Genomic DNA, 21,484 nt, shown 5'->3' on the forward strand with positions numbered 1-21,484 from the left:
AGTGCACAATGCTCTGGCATTTTCCTAGGGAATGTGAACACATGATAAACAGGTAGACAACATGACTAACCATCAGAAAAATGCAAGCCAAGAACACAATGAGACATCACATCACATCCATTGCAAGGGCTATCATAGAAAAGACAAGAGATAAGAGATGCTGCTGAGAATGTGGAGAAAAGGGAACCCTTGGGCACTGTTGTTGGGATCGCACATTGGTACAGTTGCTATGCAAAACATATGGTGGTTCCTCAAAATTTAAAAATAGAGCTACCATAGTATTGAGCATTTCCACTTCTGGGACCATATCCATAGAAAACAGAATATGTCTAGAAAATGCTTGCACCTCCATGATCGAGAAACACTATGTTCAACAACCAAGACACGAGAACTTCCGTACCCATCAACAATGACTGGATAAAGCAGTGTTAGCTGTAGAATGGAATAGGAGTCAGCCATAGGAAAGGAAATCCTGCTACATGTGATAACGGTACTGGACTTCAAAGGCAATATGACAAGTGAAATGAGTGAGACAGAGAATGGCAATATATATATATATATATATATATATATATATATATATATATATATATTCCCTAATATGCGGAATCCAAAACAGAAGAAAGAAGAAAAAACTAATTCAGAAAAAGGGATGAGATTGAAGTAACCAGAATGGTGATTGAGGGAAAGGTGAAAGGTACAAACTTTGAATTTTAAGGTAAAGAAGTAATAGCGATTTACAGTACAACACAACTCCAGTGATACTGCTTTATAGTGTATCTGAGAGGTGGCAAGAGAATAAATATTGAGAGTTCTCATCACAACGAAAATTGTTTTTTATTTATTTTTGTATCTATAAGAGATGATGGTATTTAACCAAACTGATTCTGGTAATTGTCACAATATGGGAATGTAAAATCATTATGTTGTTTACCTTCAACATGCACAGTGCTCTATGTCAATTATATCAATAAAAGTGGGGCCAACAGTATTGTAACATTCATAATGAGGTTCAGAAAAATTGACCTGGTAAAAGTAATGACACCTAAACAAAACGTTAAACAGTAGACCCTGCCTGTAGCCATTAGATTATGATATGATAAAAATTTTCCCAAAAGACATGACTGCGGGAGGAAAGGGAAGAGGAAGGAAGAGCAGCATATTTATATTTTCCATTCAGCACATCCTCTCTGTTTAACTAGATCTTGCCTTCCTGGTGGGTGTTTGCATCGGTTCTTAAAGTTCAGCTTCCTTGGGCTGGCATTCATGACTCTTCCATAAGCTCTATTTTCCCAAGGCAATGGACAGAGGACTTCAGTGAGACATTAGCATCTGAATAGGTCAGGAGTCCTGGTATGCCAAAGATTTGTAATTTTTATTCATTCAATTATAAATCAATTATAAATCAAAAGTATCTGAGCTTTTATCAGCTCTTGAGGCTCATAACATCCTAACTTGCTGATTTTCATGTCTCTCTGAGGCACCCTCTTTGACGTTATATCATCTTAACATTTGGACTTTGGTAATATTCATTTAAACCCTCTCATTGTCAACAGCAGATTCCAATAAAGTCCATATTATTATTTTCTTAATCTTTCTAGCTTATTTTTTTGAAATCTAGGAATATTCAGTCACACCCTATTCAGTCACTTTTGTCTATGTTCACCCCAACTTAAATCCTCAGCTGAATCTGCTACCTTTCTTTTTTAGTGAAGTTTTCCAGATTCCTGTCATACAAACACAGCTAGAAAGGGTCTGTAGAAGGCATCAGAGATAGTGACAGACAACTTGCCTCTGCCTTCCTCTAAAAAGCGCACTGAGCTAAGAGCATCTCGTATGATTTAGCCCTGTCTTCACTGTTTTAACACCCTTGTCATTTTTTTCCCTCATTGCTTCCATTTCTTTTTATTTCTCTCTGTGTATCAGAGTTGAATCCCCACAGGAAGTGAAATTCACCATGCCCCAAATAAAGTGGAAAGAAAAACCCTTTATGGCTGAGCTCCTGGGATTTGCCTCTGTTCACTCAAATACAAATCTGCCTCCACTATCAAGTTAAATGTAACACGGGTCTTCGGCTACACAGCTGTATAATAGCAAAGACATCAATCAAGTTCTGATCAGAAGCATTATGCCCTCTTAGTACTTACTGCATTTATAAAGTCACACCAAAGAACAGACAAACTTGTGAAATGTTTTCATTTTTGTTTCCTGCTTTAATTATTTAAGTATGATTTCAGCACTCGATTTCAATTTCTTGTGTGCTTTTGAATAACATACACAAATATTTTAAGGAAATTATTAGATTCTCCCACCGTAAGTCATGAAAACACTAGGACAATTATAACCACAAAAAAAAAAAAAATTTGAGTACCAGTCAACACATAGCAACATGTAATCTCCTGGACAATTTTGTCTTTTTAATGAAAGGAGACTAGATGCTTGTATGCAATCTAAGCATTTCTCTTTAATATTTTTCTCAGTGAATCTATGACTTTCTTATTTCTCAGGCTGTAAATAACTGGATTTAAAACAGGAATTATGACAGTGTAAAACAGAGAATCCATCATATCTTGATCATCTGCTTGTGCAGATCTAGGGCGCACATACATGAAAAGGAGGGGGCCATAGTACAAAGACACAGATAAGAGATGGGCCCCACAGGTGGAGAAGGCTTTCCTTATGCCTTGTAGAGACTTCTTTTTTAAGATTATAAAGAGAACTAAAGTGTAAGAGATAAGAACAATCAGAATGGTGAGCATCTGAATTGACCCAGAAAAAATATATACTATGAGAATATTAATAGAAGGATCCATACAAGAAATTTTAAATAATGGCATGATGTCACAGTAAAAGTGATGTATTATGTTAGTATTACAGAAGGTTAATCTGAATAAAAAGCCTACATGAATTATGGCATGAAGAAAGCCACCGACAAATGAGGAAACTAACAGCTGCATGGATAGTCTGTTGGTCATAATCACTGGATAAAGTAAAGGCTTGCATATGGCCACATAGCGATCATATGCCATTGTTGCCAGCAGAAAACATTCTGTGGTTGCACCAGTTGTAAAGAAAAAAAACTGTATCATGCATTCAGAGAGAGAAATCGTCCAGCTCTTGGCAAAGAAGTTGACCAGCATCTTGGGGGTCACTGTGGATGATATCCAGGCATCCACAAATGCCAGACTGCCAAGGAATAAGTACATGGGGATGTAAAGCTGAGGGTCATTGCAGATGAGAGCAATCAGACCAAGGTTCCCCACAATGGTGATGAGATAGATAACCAAGAACACCAAGAACAGAGGAATTTGCCACTTGGGTTGATATGTGAGTCCTGTGAGAACAAACGCTTCCAGTTCTGTTGCATTTTTAATTTCCATATTTTAATAGATGGCCCCTGAAATTAAAGAACATAAATAAATAAAAGAAATAAAAGAAAATTCAGTGAGGGGAACTGAAATAAAATCACTCACTAGCTTGAAGAACCTTTAATTTTATTTACTCCAACATGGAAACTATTGGGGAAAATCGGTATATTGGGAAAATGCAATTATTTCAATTCAAAATATGTACAACATAAACCGATTTAGAAGACAAGAAAAACATTCTGAACATAAGCAAGTTTATGGGGTAACTATTGAATGAGGTAGGGAAATTCTGTGTGCAGGACATTGATGCAGCATCAAAAGTAAATATGTTAGAAGGGCCTGGATTATATGACTTGAATGCCATGTGAAACATCTTCAGTTTTATTCTTCAAACAACAATCAAGGACTGAAAACTTTTAAGAAAGAGACTGGCATCATCAGATTTTTATTAAATTAAATGTTTGGTTGTAGAGTAAAGGACACTAAACAGGAAGCTGTTGCTATTGTCTGGTGATTCCCAAACCAAATTATACATCACAATCGTGTAGGAGAGTTTTTGTACAAAATATAGATTCTGAGATATTACTATAGAAGTTGATTCAGTAGGTCATGATTTGGTTGGAATAATATTGCATTTTACAAATGCTCCCCAGTTGTTTAAACAGTGTGTGAAGTTCTTAGTCTAAGTGTGATACGACATTGGGAGTAATGAGAACAAAGAGGTAGATCAAAGTAAACCAGAATGTACAGTCACTAGGACTCAGTGGCATATTAGATGTGAAGGGAAGTGGTCAGTAAAAGAAAGAGAAGACATTTGGTGCCTGGGTAGATGGTCATCAGCAGTGAGATTGAGAGTTCAGATGTAATAGCCAGTTTTTGCAAGGAGCATTCTGGCAACACCCAGGTGAGATGTACTCAGCAGTATGGTTCTATAAGAGCTTAACAGAAATGATGACTTGGGAGTCATTGTGGTGACTAAAGGCATAGTATGTATGACCCATCCATTGAAGAATGTGCGTAAGGTAAAAGAAGGAGGACATAGAAAGAAACTCGAAGAAGTTTTATTAGAGGGTACAAAATGGATATACATCATATATTAGTTGGATAACATTTGATCCTCTATTGTAGCACATGAGTCTTGGAGGCAGACAAAAGCTGTCATCCAGTCTAGGCACCAAAATTTCTAGAAGCTGACTTTCCCATGCCCTTGCACCTAGAATAAGGGGACTTGATATAGATTTGGCCAAACTCACCTGTGCTGGATTTGGAATATGGATAAAAGGAGACAAAGAGTCAGGAATACAATTTTGGTTGCAAAGTTAGCCAAGGCAGCAATATCAAGACCTTTGAAAATGTATCCTACACCCACAATGCTATTAGCATTATCAGTGTGATCTGTCGCATTCTGTGTATAGCAGCGAGGACAACAGCCCTTACTGAGCTGCATAGACTAGGGACAGGGCATTTTCTCATGTGCATGTTGGCCATGTCTATGTCTTCCTCTGTGAGATTTCTGTTCATGCTCTGCATCACTTGCCATCAGGGAAATACAAATCAAAACCACAATGAGATACCACCTCACACCAGTGAGAATGGGAAAAATTAACAAGGCAGGAAACAACAAATGTTGGAGAGGATGTGGAGAAAAGGGAACCCTCTTACACTGTTGGTGGGAATGTGAACTGGTGCAGCCACTGTGGAAAACTGTGTGGAGGTTCCTCAAACAGTTAAAAATATACCTGCCCTACGACCCAGCAATTGCACTGTTGGGGATTTACCCCAAAGATACAAATGCAATGAAACGCTGGGACACCTGCACCCCGATGTTTCTAGCAGCAATGGCCACGATAGCCAAACTGTGGAAGGAGCCTCGGTGTCCAACGAAAGATGAATGGATAAAGAAGATGTGGTTTATGTATACAATGGAATATTACTCAGCCATTAGAAATGACAAATACCCACCATTTGCTTCAACGTGGATGGAACTGGAGGGTATTATGCTGAGTGAAGTAAGTCAGTCGGAGAAGGACAAACATTATATGTTCTCATTCATTTGGGGAATATAAATAATAGTGAAAGGGAAAATAAGGGAAGGGAGAAGAAATGTGTGGGAAATATCAGAAAGGGAGACAGAACATAAAGACTGCTAACTCTGGGAAACGAACTAGGGGTGGTAGAAGGGGAGGAGGGCGGGGGGTGGGAATGAATGGGTGACGGGCACTGGGTGTTATTCTGTATGTTAGTAAATTGAACACCAATAAAAAATTAAAAAAATAAAAAAAAATAAATAAATAAAAAAAAAAAAAGACTAGGGACAGGGTTTTGGTGTTAACAGGCTATCTTTCCTGCTTTGGATTCCTGCCATTTCTCCAGTAGATTTCTCCAACTCCCCTAGCATTTCAATGTTAAAACTCATTTCCATTCCATTCATTCTTTTTCTCTTACAAACCAAGAGCCCTGGTTACAAGAAAGAAAGAAAGAAAGAAAGAAAGAAAGAAAGAAAGAAAGAAAGAAAGAAAGAAAGAAAGACCAGAAAAGAATACTGGACAGAGTGATAAGAGAAGTCTGAAGGAATTGGAAAGCTGGGTGCTATGAAATTAAAAACACTCAAGGACAAAGAACAGGACAGTGCCAAAAGTGAAATAAGTGCTCTGGTAGGATAAGGAATGATCAGCGATCATTAAGTGTGGGAATCAAGAGATTCCTAGTGGTTTTAGGGAGAGCAGTTCTCATTTTGTGATAGAGCTGAGGTCAGAGTGTAAAGAGAAGTGAATTGGAAACAAGGCATATGCACAACAGTGAGGAGAATGAAATGGTGTGCTCCAAGGAGCGTGGGGGAGCAGATGGAGATCGTCTGCTGCCCACCGACTACCCATGGGAATACTTTCTTTTTCTTTTATTCAAACTTCCAGCTTTATTTTCCTATGGAAAATGTGTGTGAAATAGAGACTATCATTTTAATTTGAGGCCAGGACCCTTGTACTCTTCACAAATAACCAGCACTGCTGAAAGTTCTTTTCATATTTAAAAGTCGCTCTTTCTTTCTCCAATAATAAGAACTGACTTTCTCTAGCTATTCCCATTTTACTTGGGAGTCCTTTCTTCTCCACCTGCTTTTTTTTAACAGAATAAAATGAGGCAAAGACTGGAACCTAATACAGGCAATATAAATAATCTATGCCAATAATTGCTATTTTGAAATGTATATTTATTTGAAATGAGTTTCCTTCCATGCAATCCCAAACTACTGAATAATTGAAAATTCTCAAATTCAATCTGTGGGCCTATGTTGAGTCAGAAAGTGGAAAGAACACTGGAGGGATATTTTGCACTTCCCCTCATATATATATGGAATAAAAATTTATTATATAAATATATATAAATTATATAAAAATATAAATAAAAATAAACTTATATATATAAAATACTCAATGAAATTATTGTCAGAGTGAGTGGAAGGATGCAGAGGTAATATTTAAGTTAATTAACATTTTAATCAGAGAATGTGGTTAATTAAATGAAATAAACATTTTGAACAGAGTCATCAGAAAGACTTGTTACATGGGGATCATTATGACCTAAGTCCTTAAACCCATTTTTAAATTATCTAACATTCTAGCTCACCAAAACTTACCCCATAGAGTTGTTATAATATTTCTAGCCAGATAATTAAATATGATTACAAAGTGCAGTTTAGTCTTAGAGCTATTTGGCTTAACCAAATTTTACTCACAAGAGTAAAATATTTTTAGAAACTTTCTATATAACAAAATACAAAAAAAAAAAAAAAACAAAATACATTTCAAAACTCGATCTCTTACCAATATGTGTTAAGACACTCTGGAGAACTTTTCAGGGTTAGGCTTTCTCAAGTGGAAAAAAAATAGTTGCACCAGTAGCATAGGCAGCAATTCTTTACATACTGATTCATTTTGGAGGCTTTGTTTACCAAACTCAGGAAAATGTTGTTTATATAAATTCACTTTGAACACAAGAGTCGTTCAGTAGTACAACTTGTGCTTTTTCCAGAAGAGGAAGGGTGAATAACTAAAACTCCCCTAATAGCACCCAAGGGTTCCCTATAGGACAAAACTAAGCTGTTCTTCTGGGCATTGCAGACTTGAATGTGTATGTGAAGTCCAGGTGTCCCATCGGGCATTACAGCCTGTGAGATCGTAAACGTCAAGTCACATTATGGTTCTAGTTTTAACAGTTGAAATTGGACTTTATGCCACTACTTTCCACCACAAGGGACACCTCTGGCATGTTTATGCAAGCATGCATTTGCATAAAAGATGCATTGCTCTGAGTGCTTTGACTAATATATTCTTATCTGAGCTGATCCTACATGATTTTAATGAGGCCAAAGTTCTAGATTCCCTTCAGGAACCCACCCCAAAGAAAACTGTCCTCCTCATGCAAACGTCAGGTCACATTCCAGACCTAGACCTGACTCCAAACTTCAAGCTGAAATCTGATGAAAAATCTTACTAGGCAAAGATAAAGGGAGGTGCAAAGGGAAACAAAGATAAAGCATCACAGCGAGAGGTGCCATAGCTCAGTGCTCTGCAAATATTAATGCCTGTGAGTCTCCTAGAGAGAGATCTTGTTAAAAATGCAGGTTCTGGGAGACCCTGGGTGGCTCAGCAGTTTAGCACCTGCCTTTGGCCCAGGGTGTGATCCTGGAGTCGCAGGATCGAGCTCCAGACCGGGCTCCCTGCATGAAGTCTGCTTCTCCCTCTGCCTGTGTCTCTGCCTCTCTCTGTGTGTCTTTCATGAATGAATGAATGAGTGAATGAATGAATGACTAAATAAATAATTTTTTTTAAAAAAATGCAGGTTCTGTGTCAGTAGGTCTGGGTGTGGCTTGAGGGTCTTTGTTTCTACATGGTGATTGCTGCCCGTGGACATGTGTCATGCCCATGACCTTGGCCATTGGAGGACCTAGATTATTGGAAAGCCTGGATCATGGGAAAAGCACTACACTGTAAATGTAACTGGCATGTTAAGAGAGAAGCAGGCAGGAGTCAGGTGGGATCAAGGAGGCCAGTATATGTGGATCATAAGGGACCTTGGAGGCTGGGTCAGGGACTTTACTCTTTACCCTACCATAACTGAAAATATTGAAGGATTTAACACCTGGTTTAGATTTATTTCTTGTGCATTCAAGGAGAAAGTTTCCAAGGAACATTCTTTCAGAAAAAGACAACTTAATATACTTATTTGTGACAATTCAATTTGATATCTTACCAAAAAAATTAACCTCCAGTTGCATCATGGTTAGCAACATAGGCAGGGAAAGAGATGTATTTTTTGATAGATTTATTGATCCATTTTCCTGGATTTCCAACATTCTATAGAATGTTGATAGTGAAAGACAGTGTGAAGAAAAATAACAAACGTAAAAGAAGATTCACGTGAAAATTCTGCAAAGGGTTCAGTAAGCAGCATGATGTGTAGAGGTGATAATTTTTTTTAAGATTTTATTTATTTATTTGGGGTGGTAGGGAACATGTGTATGAGCTGGGGGAGGGGCAGAGGGAGAGGGCAGGAGAATCTCAAGCAGACCCTCGCTGGCTGAGGCTTCATCCCATGACCCTGAGATCATGACCTGAGCCAAAATCAAGATTTGGATGCTTACTTGACTGAGCCATCCAGGAGCCCCAGAGGTGGTTTTTAACATAACCAAAACTTGGCTGACATTTCTTGCTCCCTTAAATTTTGTGTCATTATCTCCTAACTCCATTTGTTGCCTGTCTATGAGTACAAAAGGTCCAGTATTGCTGCTTCTGGTATGGATTGTCTTCAATTTCAGTTATTTTAATAGGTAGGTTGTGGTGTTCCATGGTGGTTTTAATTTTCATTTTCCTGATAATTAATGATGGTTACCATCATTTTGTGCCATTTTTTGACTTCTGTATACTATCTTCAGTGAAGAGTGTAGTCAAATATTTTGTCAGTTTTTTTTAAGGATTTTATTTATTTATTCATGAGAGACAGAGAAAGGCAGAGACACAGGCAGAGGGAGAAGCAGGCTCCATGCAGGGAGCCTGACATGGGACTGGATCCTGGGACTCTAGGATCATGCACTGAGCCCAAGGCAGACACTTAACTGCTGAGCCACTCAGGCATCCCAATTTTGCTAGTTTTTAATTGGATTGTTTGTTTTCTGTTTTTGAGTTTTGATAGTACTCCATATATCCGAATATGACTCTTTTATCAGCTATATGAGTTTTATATATATTTTCTGAAATTCTATGGTTTGTCATTTTATTTTAGAAACATTTATGAAGAGCAAGTCTTTCAATGAAGTTAATTATCTGGGTTTTTTATTCTTTTATGAACAGTGTTTTTGGTATTATATTTCTTTGATTATGTCTATTATCCTTTTCATGTATTATCTAGATCAAAGTTCCTTTTCAGATGTCCAATTGTTTCTGCATAATTTGTTGAAAAAACTATCTTTTCTCTGCTGAATTACTTTTTTACATTTATAAAATCAACTGTCCGTATATTTATGGTTTTATTTCTGCATTTTATTCTGTTTCACTCATCTATTTGTCTGTTTACAATAGTACAACACTGTCTTGATACCACAACTCTATACGAAATCTTAGAATCCTAAATTGTTAGACCTCTAATTTTGTTCTTTTTTAAAGTTGTCTTGACTATTATTGTACATCCTTTGCATTTCCATGTGAATAGAATAGAATCAGCTTTATCAGTTTCTATAAGAAATCTTGCTGTGATTTTTACTGGGCTTTTTATTAAATCTGTAGATGCATTTAGGGAGAATTGACTTTTTTTTCCAATATTGAATCTTCCAACCCATCTTTCCATTTATTTAGATATTCTTTAATTTCTTTCAGAAAAGCTTTTCCCCTCCTTTTTCTGGGTATATATCTCATACATTATCTGTCAGATTTACCTCTGCTTTCATATGCTTTTAACTATTGTGCGTAGTGTCCACACATACATACATCTGCATGTTTGCAGATAGGGAAATTATGCAGTATACATATTTTGTAAACTGCTATTCATGCTTAATATGAGATAGTGAAAGCTCTAGAGAAAGGAGTTTAAGTCTCTACTCTACTCTGATATCTTCTGCACTTTCTTTTTTCCTTGTCTTAGGCAATTCATTTATTAAAATAAAAGAAGATATTATGATATAGCAAATGACTAGATTCTGCAGGACCACATGGGTGTGTTTAGGAGGCATCCAGGAGTCTGCCTGTGGCTTTGACTTACCATTGCTTTCTCCCCTTTTTAGCAGAAATGCCAACTAGTCTCCCCAGGCATACTCCCCTAAAACAGGCCCAGTCATCTCTCTCTCTCCATCCTGACTGGAGAAATAAACTTTTCCCACCAAACATGGCCAGCTTCATTTCACTTCTTCTTTAAACTGGCCACCAGGGTTTGGTCTGGCTAACCCATGCCAGCCTTGTGCACAGGGGGTAACATCCATTTTCTATCCATTGCTTTTACACTAGAAATCAAGATTCAAATTGGACCTACAGGAGAAAAGCCCATTGGATTTCTAGGCTAGGCCATAATTTCCTGTGGCTTCTTTTTTCCAGTACAAAAAGGAGCTTTTATTATAGCACAGGGACAGGACCTGTGGGCAGAAAGAGCTGCCCTGTGATTGTGAAAAGCAATTGATTATATACTTTTAGGTTGGGGGAGCTAGAGAAAAAGAAGTCTCCAAAGAGATTTTCATATGTTAAAGAAGATTTACATGATGTGTTATTTTGACCAAACTTCAATGTATTTTTGCTTATTTTTCTCTGCACTTATATCTTTTTCTAGAATATCTAAAAGATTTACGTAATTCTCCCCAAAACTCCTGGAAGTTAAGTTAGCTATTGCTGCTTATCTGTTTTATATAAAATACGCGGACTTGGGCTTTTCTTTGTTTGAAGATTTTTAACTAAAAATTCAAATTAAAAAAAAACCCACACAACTATTCAGGTGATCCATTTATTCTTAAATAAGCTCTGATAGTTTGTATATTTTCAGGAAATTTGTTCATTTCATCTAGTTGACATAATTTTTGTACATACAGTTATTCAAGATATGTCTTTAGCATCTATAATGATGCATCTTCTTTCTCTTCAGATATTTGCATTTTTGGTCATTAGTAACTCAAGTCTTTTCTTGGCCAGTTTCGCTAAAAGTTTACCAATTTTATCAATCTTTTCAAAGAACAAGGCTCTTCTTTATTCATTTCTCAGTTGATAGACATTTGGGCTCTTTCCATAATATGGCTATTGTTGATAATGCTGCTATGAATATTAGGGTGCATGTATCCCTTTGAATCCGTATTTTTGAATCCTTTGGGTGAATACCTAGCAGTGCAATTGCCAGATCATTTCTTACACTACACACAAAAAAATAAATTAAAAATGGATGAAAGTCCTAAAAGTCAGATACGAGGTCATCAAAATCCTAGAGAAGAACACAGGCAGCAACCTCTTTGACCTCAGCCATAGCAACTTCTTACTAGATATACCTCCTGAGGCAAAGGAAACAAAAGCAAAAATAATCTATTGGGACTTCATTAAGATAAAAATCTTCTAAGCAGTGAAGGAAACAATCAACAAAACTGAAAGGCAACCTTTGGAATGGGAAGAGATATTTGGAAAAGACATATCTTGTAAAAGGTTATTCTCCAAAATATATAAAGAACTTATACAATTCAACATGCAAAAACCAAATAACCCGAGTGCACCTGGGTGGCTCAGTCAGTTGGAGACTCTGACTCTCCATCTCAGCTCATGTCTTGATCTATGATCTATGATCTAAGCCCCATTTAAAAAATGGGCAGAAGACATGAATAGACATTTTTCCAAAGAAGCCATACAGATGGCCAACAGACACAAGAAAAGATGCTCAACATCACTCATCATCAGGGAAATATAAGTCAAAACTATAATGAGAGATCATCTCACACCAGACAGAATGGCTAAAATTAACTAACACAGGGAAAAACAGGTGTTGGCGAGGATGTGGAGAAAACAGAACCCTCTTATAATTTTGATGGGAATGCAAACTGGAAAAGCAGTAAGGCTTTTGATATGCAGACTCTGGACAATTGTCTTGGCTAGTCACACCAGTCTCAAATAAAGAAACATGCAAATGTCTCCCACGATAAAATTACAAACTATTATATCTAATTTAGAGGAAATTTACAAAGAGTAAAAAACATAAATTCTAAATACTTAGTTCTATTTTTCATTAAGAATTCAGTTCTGTGTGATATTAGATATCCTTCCATTGAAACAAATCTCCTTTGTTTTTTTGTTTTTTTTTTTTAATTTATTTTTTATTGGTGTTCAATTTACTAACATACAGAATAACACCCAGTGCCCGTCACCCATTCACTCCCACCCCCCGCCCTCCTCCCCTTCTACCACCCCTAGTTCGTTTCCCAGAGTTAGCAGTCTTTACGTTCTGTCTCCCTTTCTGACAAATCTCCTTTGAAGCTGACTTTCATCACATGGTACTCAGAAACTGCCCTAGACACTGTCTTCTACTAAAACTATAAAGCCAAAGCTAATTTGCATAACTTCACATCCCTTGTATTTTGCAAAGTTTGAAAAGAGCAAGTTTAAATTTTGCCCTAAGAACTATTTATGTATATTATTCTCCTCAAGGCACCTATCACCTCTTTGTTTCTCAGACTGTAAATAAAAGGATTTAGTAGGGGAATTATTATTGTATAAAATACAGAATACATTTTATCTTGATTTTCAGCTGGCCCAGACCCAGGACGCACATACATGAAGAATAGGGTGCCATAGAACAAGGAGACAGAGAGCAGGTGGGCGCTACATGTGGAGAAGGCTTTGCTCCTGCCCTTTTCAGACTTCTTTTTCAGGATGGCAAAGAGGACATAGGAATAAGAGATGATAATAGTCATGAAAGTGAAAAACTGTATAAAGACTGAAAATATAAAAATCAGGAGCATATTAACTCTAGGGTCAGTACAGGAAATCTTAAACAATTGTAAAATTTCACAGTAGAAATAATGTATTACATTAGACTTGCAGAAAGTTAATCTACATAACAAACTGACATGCATCATAGGGTGCAGAAACCCAATAATATATGAAACACTTAATAACTGAATGCAGAAGATATTGGACATAACCACTGGATAAAGCAAAGGGTTGCATATGGCTACATAGCGGTCATAGGCCATCACTACCAGGAGGAAACACTCTGTGTTTGCACTGGAAGCAAAAATATAAAATTGGGTGATGCACTCAACCAGTGATATCATATGATTCTTAGATAAAAAATCCATTAGCATCCTGGGAGTCACAGAAGATGAGGAACAAGCATCTGCAAAGGCCAAACTGCCAAGGAGTAAGTACATGGGGGTGTGAAGATGGGGGTCCTTCCAGATGAGAAAAATCAGTGCCAGGTTGCCCACCATGGTGGTGAGGTAGATGATCAAGAACACCAGGAACAGGGGGACCTGCAGTCCTGGATGATCTGTAAGCCCTGTGAGAACAAACTCAGTCACCTGTGTTCTGTTTCCATCAGATTCACTGAAGCTGATCACTGAAATGAAAGAATAAGTGAAGAACACAGTCATAAACTACCATGAAAATAATCACATTTTATTTGAAAATAAATGTATCTTCGTTCTTTATATATCCCTTTTAATCAGAACGTTTACCTTTATACTTGAGTATTCTTTACACACAATATGTGTTTGGGCAACTGTTCCTAAAAAATAGGGGGAATATATCTATATGGAATTCATTACTTGTTATAAGTAAATTGGGCTTACATTTTGATTTGGAAAATAATTGATTATAATTTAATAATCATCCTCTAATTTTAAAATCTTTAATAAAAATTAAAAAATAGAATTAAGCTTTTTAAATATGTTAGGAGTACCAGGGTGGCCCAGGCAGTTAAGTGTCTGACTCTTGATTTCAGCTCAGGTCATGCTCTCAGGGTTGTGAGATTGAGCCCTGCATGGGGCTCTGCGCTGGTTGTGCGGTCTGCTTGGGATCCTCTCTCTCCCTCCTCTGCCTCTACCCTGCCCCACTGCTCATGTGCATGTGCATGAGCTCTTTATCTCTCTAAAATACATACATAAATAAAAAAATAAATAAATAAATAAATAAATAAATAAATAAATAAATAAACTAAAGATTAGTTATTAAAACCAATAGCATACATTCTATGTAATACAGTATGTCTTTTAAATTAAGAGTAGATTGAAATGCTTACTCTGACCATTATTGTACAGTATTTTTTAGAAACTGCAATATATCAGGTCACCTGGGTGACTCAGTGTCTGAGCGTCTGCCTTTGGCTCAGGGCATGATCCCAGGGTCCTGGAATCAAGTCCTACATCAGGCTCCTCACAAGGAGCCTGCTTCTCCTTCTGCCTGTGTCTCTGCCTCTCTGTCTGTGTCTCTCATGAATAAATAAATAAAATCTGAAAAAAAGAAACTTCAATACACCTAAGATATAAAAAAGATACAATGAAATGTCATAAAATTGTGGGAGATAAATTCATATTTTTGCTAATGTTATATCATTATAACCAAATAACATTATGACTTTACTAGATAAAAAATGAATATATAAGTGATAACTTTTTTCTATACAAACAAGGAAGAGGAAAAAAGGGAAATATATAATAACCATACACTTTAAAATACATTGAAATAGTTTTAAAGTATGTAATACCTATGTTAATAAAATTGTACAAAATTAGCAAAGGCAATTTCTAAAGAAACAGACAAAATATATTCTCAGATAAGAAGACTTAGTATTATAAAAATGTCAGTAGAATTCAATTTAATTTCAGTTAGAATCATAATTGCTTTTTAAAAAGATTTTGGTTATTTATTTGACAGAGAGATGACAGAGATTTATTTGACAGAGAGATAGCACAGCAGGGGGAGCAGAGGGAGAAGGAAAAGCAGGCCCCTCTGAGCAGGGAGCCTGATGTGGGGCTTGGTATTATGACCTGAGCCAAAGACAGACACTTAACCCACTGAGCCACCCAGGTGCCCCCGGATTGCTTTTTAATGTGATAGCATAAGCATCAAGTTCTTATAAAATAAGAGTATTTTGAAGAGACAAGGAAAATATCTACAGTATGCAAGTCAAGTGTGCAGTGGCAAATGTTAAAACAAAGTCATTTTATAGAATATAATAGGACATGGATAGGAAATAAAAATTCCAAAGATTGATTCAAGAATATGTATTAGAATTTAATATAGTATGTGATGATTTTTCAATTGAGACTGATGCTTTATTCAATAAATATTGTGGTTATATTCGCCTATCTGAAAAAAAAAGTAAGAATAGCTTCCTTTTCTATGTTTGTTTTAAAATTGCTGCTGGAATGGGGGTGCCTGAAGGATCATTCAGTTAGGCGTCTAAATCTTGATTTCAGCTCAGGTTACCATCTCAGGGTCATGAGATCGGGCTCCACATCAGGCTCCACACTCAGCGTGGAGTCTACTTGAGATTCTCTCTCTGCCTCTTCCCCTTCCTCTGATCTCTCTCTCTCTCTCTTAAAACAAACAAAATCTAAAATCACTCCTGGATCAAGGACTAAAAAGTACAAACTAAAAAAACAAATATTTTAAACATTCTAAGAACATTCATAAAATAAATATAATTTAAATATATTACAAAAATCTTTGACTAATATAAGAAACTCATAATAAATATATAATGTGTTTAATCTAATGTTTAAATTCATAAAAATAGAGTATGTATCAAATCTTTCACAAAGTAAAAGATGAATAAAACTGGAAATCATGTGCAATTAATAGCTAAAATATTTGTACCTATCACATGCAAAGAAATATTACTAATTGGTAAGAAAAGTCAAATAACTCAATGGAAAAATAAAAATGGAATTGAAAGGAAAAGTCACAGAAGACTATGTCAATACATTCAATAAATGTGGGAAAAGATTCTCACCTTCACCAATATGCAAGATGTGCAAATAAAGCAAGACATTATTTTTCATTCCTCAGATTAGCAAAATCTACTAGTTGTCAAAACCTGGAAAAGGACACTTTCCCACTTCTGGTAAAAATGTAAATTATTAAGACTTTGAAGAAACAATTTGGCAATATTTTTTAAAAATAAAAATACACATACTTTTCAACCCAGTGATCCATGCCTTCAATCCATTCTATAGCAATAACATATCATTTCATAGGGAGAGAAGTCTACTGCATCCTTGTTCATCATGGTGGCAAAAGACTGGAAATAATAAGTAAACCAAAAGGATGAAGCAATAGTTGAACAAATCCTAATACTAATCAATATTGTAGCAGTCATTTAAAATGAGTTATTGCTCTACCACTTGTTTCAAAGAAATTTCCACAATTGTTAGGAATGTGAAAAAAAATAAAATGCAGAGAAATGTTTTTAATATTATCCCACTAAACAAACAGACAATATCTTAAAATTCCCACTCTGTACATCTATGAACACATGCACTCATATACATTTGCAAATAACCATAAGAACATAAAGACTGTGTGAAATGATAGACACTAGCTTGTTAATATTTATTGTCTGGTGTAGGTGAGAGGAGAGTAATAAAGCAAAGGGAAACAGAAATAAACGATACCTCCAAACAGTTTTTTTTTTTTAAGATTGTATTTATTTATTCATGAGAAACAGAGAGACAGAGAGGTAGAGACACAGGCAGAAGGAGAAGCAGGCTCCATTCAGGGAGCCAGACGTGGGACTCGATCCCAGGTCTCTAGGATCATGCCCTGGGCCGAAGGCGGCGCTAAACCGCTGAGCCACCCAGGCTGCCCCCCGAACAGTTTTTGTGATAAAGATACAACATATATTGTCATCCTATTTATACAATTATAGATATTTATATGTGGTCAAAGACATATATTTAAGAATAGTCATAAGAGTTTTGATAGTGAAGAAGAGAAAAGGAGAGAAATAGGAATACTTTTATTGCATTAGTAGGTGGCAATAAATATTTTAATGAAAAATGGGAATTAATCATAAGTAAATTTTATTTACATATTTTCTGTATTGTAAAAAATAGAAAAATGTTGGATTCTGTAGCAAATGCTTGTGAATATTTTCGATCATATTTGAAATCATCCATTGAGAGTGATTTCTCTTTCTCACTCAGTCAGATTTTTTGTAAATGAATAAAGTTAGGTATACAAGCACAGATTTTTTTTAATTAAATTAAACTATTTAAATTAAAATTAAACTTTTAAATAGTTTTCTTCATGTTCAGGTACATTTCTTTCTTGATATGTTGGTTAATATCTTATAATTTTTACCCACATTATAGATGGAATATTTGATGTGGCCTTTAAATACTTTGATTTTGTTCTATGACCTAAAAATTTTGTCTAAAAGTAAGTCCAAAAGAAGAGATCCCAAGAGATTTAGAAGTGAGCACACAGACTCAGATCACCTAGAAGGAGAAAATCTGCCTGTAATTTGATGAATATACTCATTGTCTCTCAAAGTAAAATGAATAACATAATTTTATACACATACTTCTTACTGATTAAAATGCATAAAAATTTCACCTATTTACCAAAATTGTATTGTTTAACTTTAAAACAGGTCCAGAGGCAATATTTGTCTTAATGGTTCTACATTAGGGAGAATTGTGGGTTATTTTCCATCTTCTCTGAGACTAGAACAAGAAAAAATCAGCTTTAAAAATTTATCTTTTAAAATATATGCCATTGAGAAGCCCTGAAACAAATGAGAAGCAAGGAGACTGACTGAAATGTCTCCTCTAAAAATTGGCCTAATGGGGTACCTGGGTGGCTCAGTGGTTGAGCATCTGCCTTCTGCTCAGGTCATGATCCCAGGGGTCCTGGGATCGAGTCCCACATTGGGCTCTCCACAGGGAGCCTGCTTCCCCCTCTGCCTGTGTCTCTGCTTCTCTCTCCGTGTCTCTCATAAATAAAATTTTTAAAAATCTTTTTTAAAAATTGGCCTAATGGACACTGATGGCAAGTCATTTAATTTCCAAGGTAGAGGTTTTGACCAAGTGAGACTACTTAGCTTCCTTGACAATGTTAAACCCATAATTGACACACCCTATTTTCATAATTAGGCCAAGAACTATTAAGTGCTTAGATCTTTTCCATATCTATCTATCTATCTATCATCTATCTTGTATCTATCTCATCTATTCTATATCTATCCATCTATCTATATCTATATTATGTATAGATATGTGTTTATATATAAGAATATATATAGATATAGATATACACTGTATGTGTGTATGTGTGTAGGGATAAATATATACTATTTATAAGAGCTAAAGTGGTGAATTTAGTCTTTTCATGATTCCATGAACAAATTATGGAAGTTTTAGCAGCATAATTTAGTTGTCATTACCCTGACAAAGAAAATTTTCTAATAGTATGAAATAATACCTGAAACGCTTGAGTCATTATCATTATTTTTTCCATTTGTCTCATTTTTCTATTATCTCATGTTTACTATTAAAAAGAAATATTATTATATGTCTCTTCAACAGTCAAACACTTAGTATTTGTGACAAGCATCCAGAAATGTCTAACCTGAAGAGAAACAGAAAATCTCATAGGGTTATCAGGATTTTCATTTCTTACCTGGATATCTCATTTTCAAATAAGCCAATTGAAAAACTACAAATAGTGAAAAGTAGACAGATCCTAGTGTCCTTACCTAGTTTATTTAAGTCTTTTGGAGACAGAAATGATAAGGTTTGTTGAAGGAAAGATGTGGGTTCTCAAAGGAAAAAAAAGAAAAAATGTAAATTTCCCTCTACCACACTTTACATTAGGGCCAAGTCATCTTTATGAGTTGCCAAATTGACGAAGCTGCTGGCTGCTTCCACATCCCGGTATTTCCTCTTAAAACCTTTAAGTGAAGAAAAGTGGCAGGTGCAGAATGAAGCAGTGATTCCTTGTGCAAAGATTTTCCTTGGAAATCTCAACTGCAGGGAGATATTTATTTGTTCTCTTTCAAATCTATTCATAAAAAAGAAGAAAATCTTTGGAATTCCCTCAGTGGAAGTTACCAATGGATTCCCTGTGTGATGGAGGCAAAGCTGTTCTACTGGGCATTGTGAGCTAATCAGGGAATAGCCCAGACATATCAGGTGTAACAATTAGAAGCACACTTTGTGTCATTGAGTTCCTTGTGAGGGCGACATGACAAACTGCCCCTGAGGAGTTTTTAGATCATATTCATTTCCTTTCTTTTATTGCTCTTGGTGTTGCCTCATCCCAACCATCTGATAGTTTCTTCAAACATCTCATGAAACTCAGAATGTCCAGATCCAAATTCAATCTTTTCCAACACTATCACCAAATGTGGCCCTCAGCCTGTTTTCCCATTCTCAGTTAATGGCATCATTGTTACCCTATTTTTGAAGAAACCAACCAGAAACCCATTCTTTGACACTGAATTTCCCCTTGAATTCTGTCAAAGTCATTATCCAACCCATAGCTTTTATCTCTTTAATATCTGGTGAAACCATTCACTTCTCTCAAAATCCAAGAAAACCCTATTGCTCACCTTGAGTACGGACATAACCTTTTAATAATCTATGTGTGTTTTCTAATATTTGCTCCTACCATTCTCTGCATTTGAGCCAATGTCATCTTTATAAAATGCCAAACCATTAAAATCAGCACCATTCCTACACCCATGGATGCAACTCCATTTAAACCCTTAAATACAACTTATGATGACTCTTAGAAGAAAGATCAAAGTCTTTTTTTTTATGGATTTTTTTTCTTCTATCATGTGTAGTTTTTTTTTAATTTATTTTTTATTGGTGTTCAATTTACTAACATACAGAATAACCCCCAGTGCCCGTCACCCATCCACTCCCACCCCCCGCCCTCCTCCCCTTCTACCACCCCTAGTTCGTTTCCCAGAGTTAGCAGTCTTTACGTTCTGTCTCCCTTTCTGAAGATCAAAGTCTTTAAGCCTGTATTTCCCTTCCTTCATCCTAAAACGTATCCAATCATCCTTCATACAAAGTTTTTGTCTAATGTAGTTAATGGACTCTTTAGGTGAATGAGTCTGAAATTTCTTTGACAACGCAATTGATTCAAGAGCTAAAGTTAAAAATCAAAATTACAGTAAATTAAAAAGTTAAAAACCATGGCTTCTGTATATGCAGCATTGATGAGAAAAAAAAAATTTAGTTCGTCCTTTTGTTTTTCTAATCTTATTGTAAGAATGTAAGGAGTTGGGGCACTATGTGGCTCAGTCCATTAAGTGTCTGACTCTTGATTTTGGCTCAGGTCATGATTTCAGGGCCCTGAGATGGAGCCCTGTGTTGGGCTTGTGCTGGGCATGGAGGCTGCTTAAGATTTTCTCTCTCCCCTGCCCCCCCACCAGCTCTTTCTCTTTCTCTCTCCCTCTTAAAAAAAAATGTAAGGAGTTCTCTTTAAACAGTGGCTAAGCTGCCAGCCTCTCTCCAAACCCATTAGAATTCTGCCTTTGTGTGAGGAATACGCTCTTTTGTGATGAGGCGGACAGAGGCTGACAGAGCCCAAGAAGCCAGGTAGAAGTCCTAACAGTGCCCACTGACTGGCACTACATTTTCTGCAGTGATATGAAAGGTCATAAGATATTCCAACAGGTCATAAGAAAATGGCAAACAATAATTATGAATTTTTCCTTTCACTGTCTTGGACATAGTGAACCATACAACAAAAATCTGATCTAGGTAGGAGATAGTAGAACCCTGAATTTCTGACAGATAATAGGATTGATGGCTCAGTATTCTTGAGCTGCAAAGGCTTCCTCTGAGAAGTAATTACTTGTGGTGTCGTAACTGTGAGATTCACTCAGTGAAACGGGAAATTATCCTGTCTGTGGGTAGCTTTGTGGATTGTGCAAATTTCATACCAGACGACTAATAATTCCTCATCAGAGCAGTAACTTTTAAACATGGCAGGATATTTGACTCTCAGCCACAAAGGCTTTCGTATCCAGTTCAGTTGGAAGCTTCTTTCTTTTTTTGTGTGTATTTTTTATTGGAGTTCAACTTGCCAACATATAGTATAACACCCAGTGCTCATCCCGTCAAGTGCCCCCCTCAGTACCCATCA

General features: G+C 36.2%; 2 protein-coding genes across 3 annotated transcripts; both read right to left on the reverse strand.

Moving 5' to 3' along the window:
* Positions 1-2,450: 2,450 nt before the first annotated feature.
* LOC144305213 (olfactory receptor 5H2-like) lies at positions 2,451-3,380 on the reverse strand. The gene has a single exon (XM_077883887.1). It carries the CDS (start codon positions 3,378-3,380, stop codon positions 2,451-2,453), a length of 930 nt encoding a protein of 309 aa, XP_077740013.1.
* Positions 3,381-12,831: 9,451 nt separating this feature from the next.
* Positions 12,832-19,460, reverse strand: LOC144305568 (olfactory receptor 5AC1-like). Of its 2 annotated transcripts, XM_077884525.1 has the most exons (4): positions 19,080-19,460; positions 17,947-18,048; positions 16,518-16,622; positions 12,832-13,937 (listed from the first exon to the last, which is right to left on the reverse strand). In XM_077884525.1, coding segments are annotated over exons 3-4 (948 nt in total). In that variant the 5' UTR covers positions 16,519-16,622; positions 17,947-18,048; positions 19,080-19,460; the 3' UTR covers positions 12,832-12,990. The 2 variants fall into 2 exon arrangements, with proteins under 2 accessions (XP_077740651.1, XP_077740650.1); XM_077884524.1 differs by lacking the exon at positions 17,947-18,048.
* Between the last annotated feature and the right edge of the window lie 2,024 nt (positions 19,461-21,484).

This window comes from Canis aureus, chromosome 35 (genome assembly GCF_053574225.1).
Source record: "Canis aureus isolate CA01 chromosome 35, VMU_Caureus_v.1.0, whole genome shotgun sequence".
Lineage (NCBI taxonomy): Eukaryota > Metazoa > Chordata > Mammalia > Carnivora > Canidae > Canis > Canis aureus.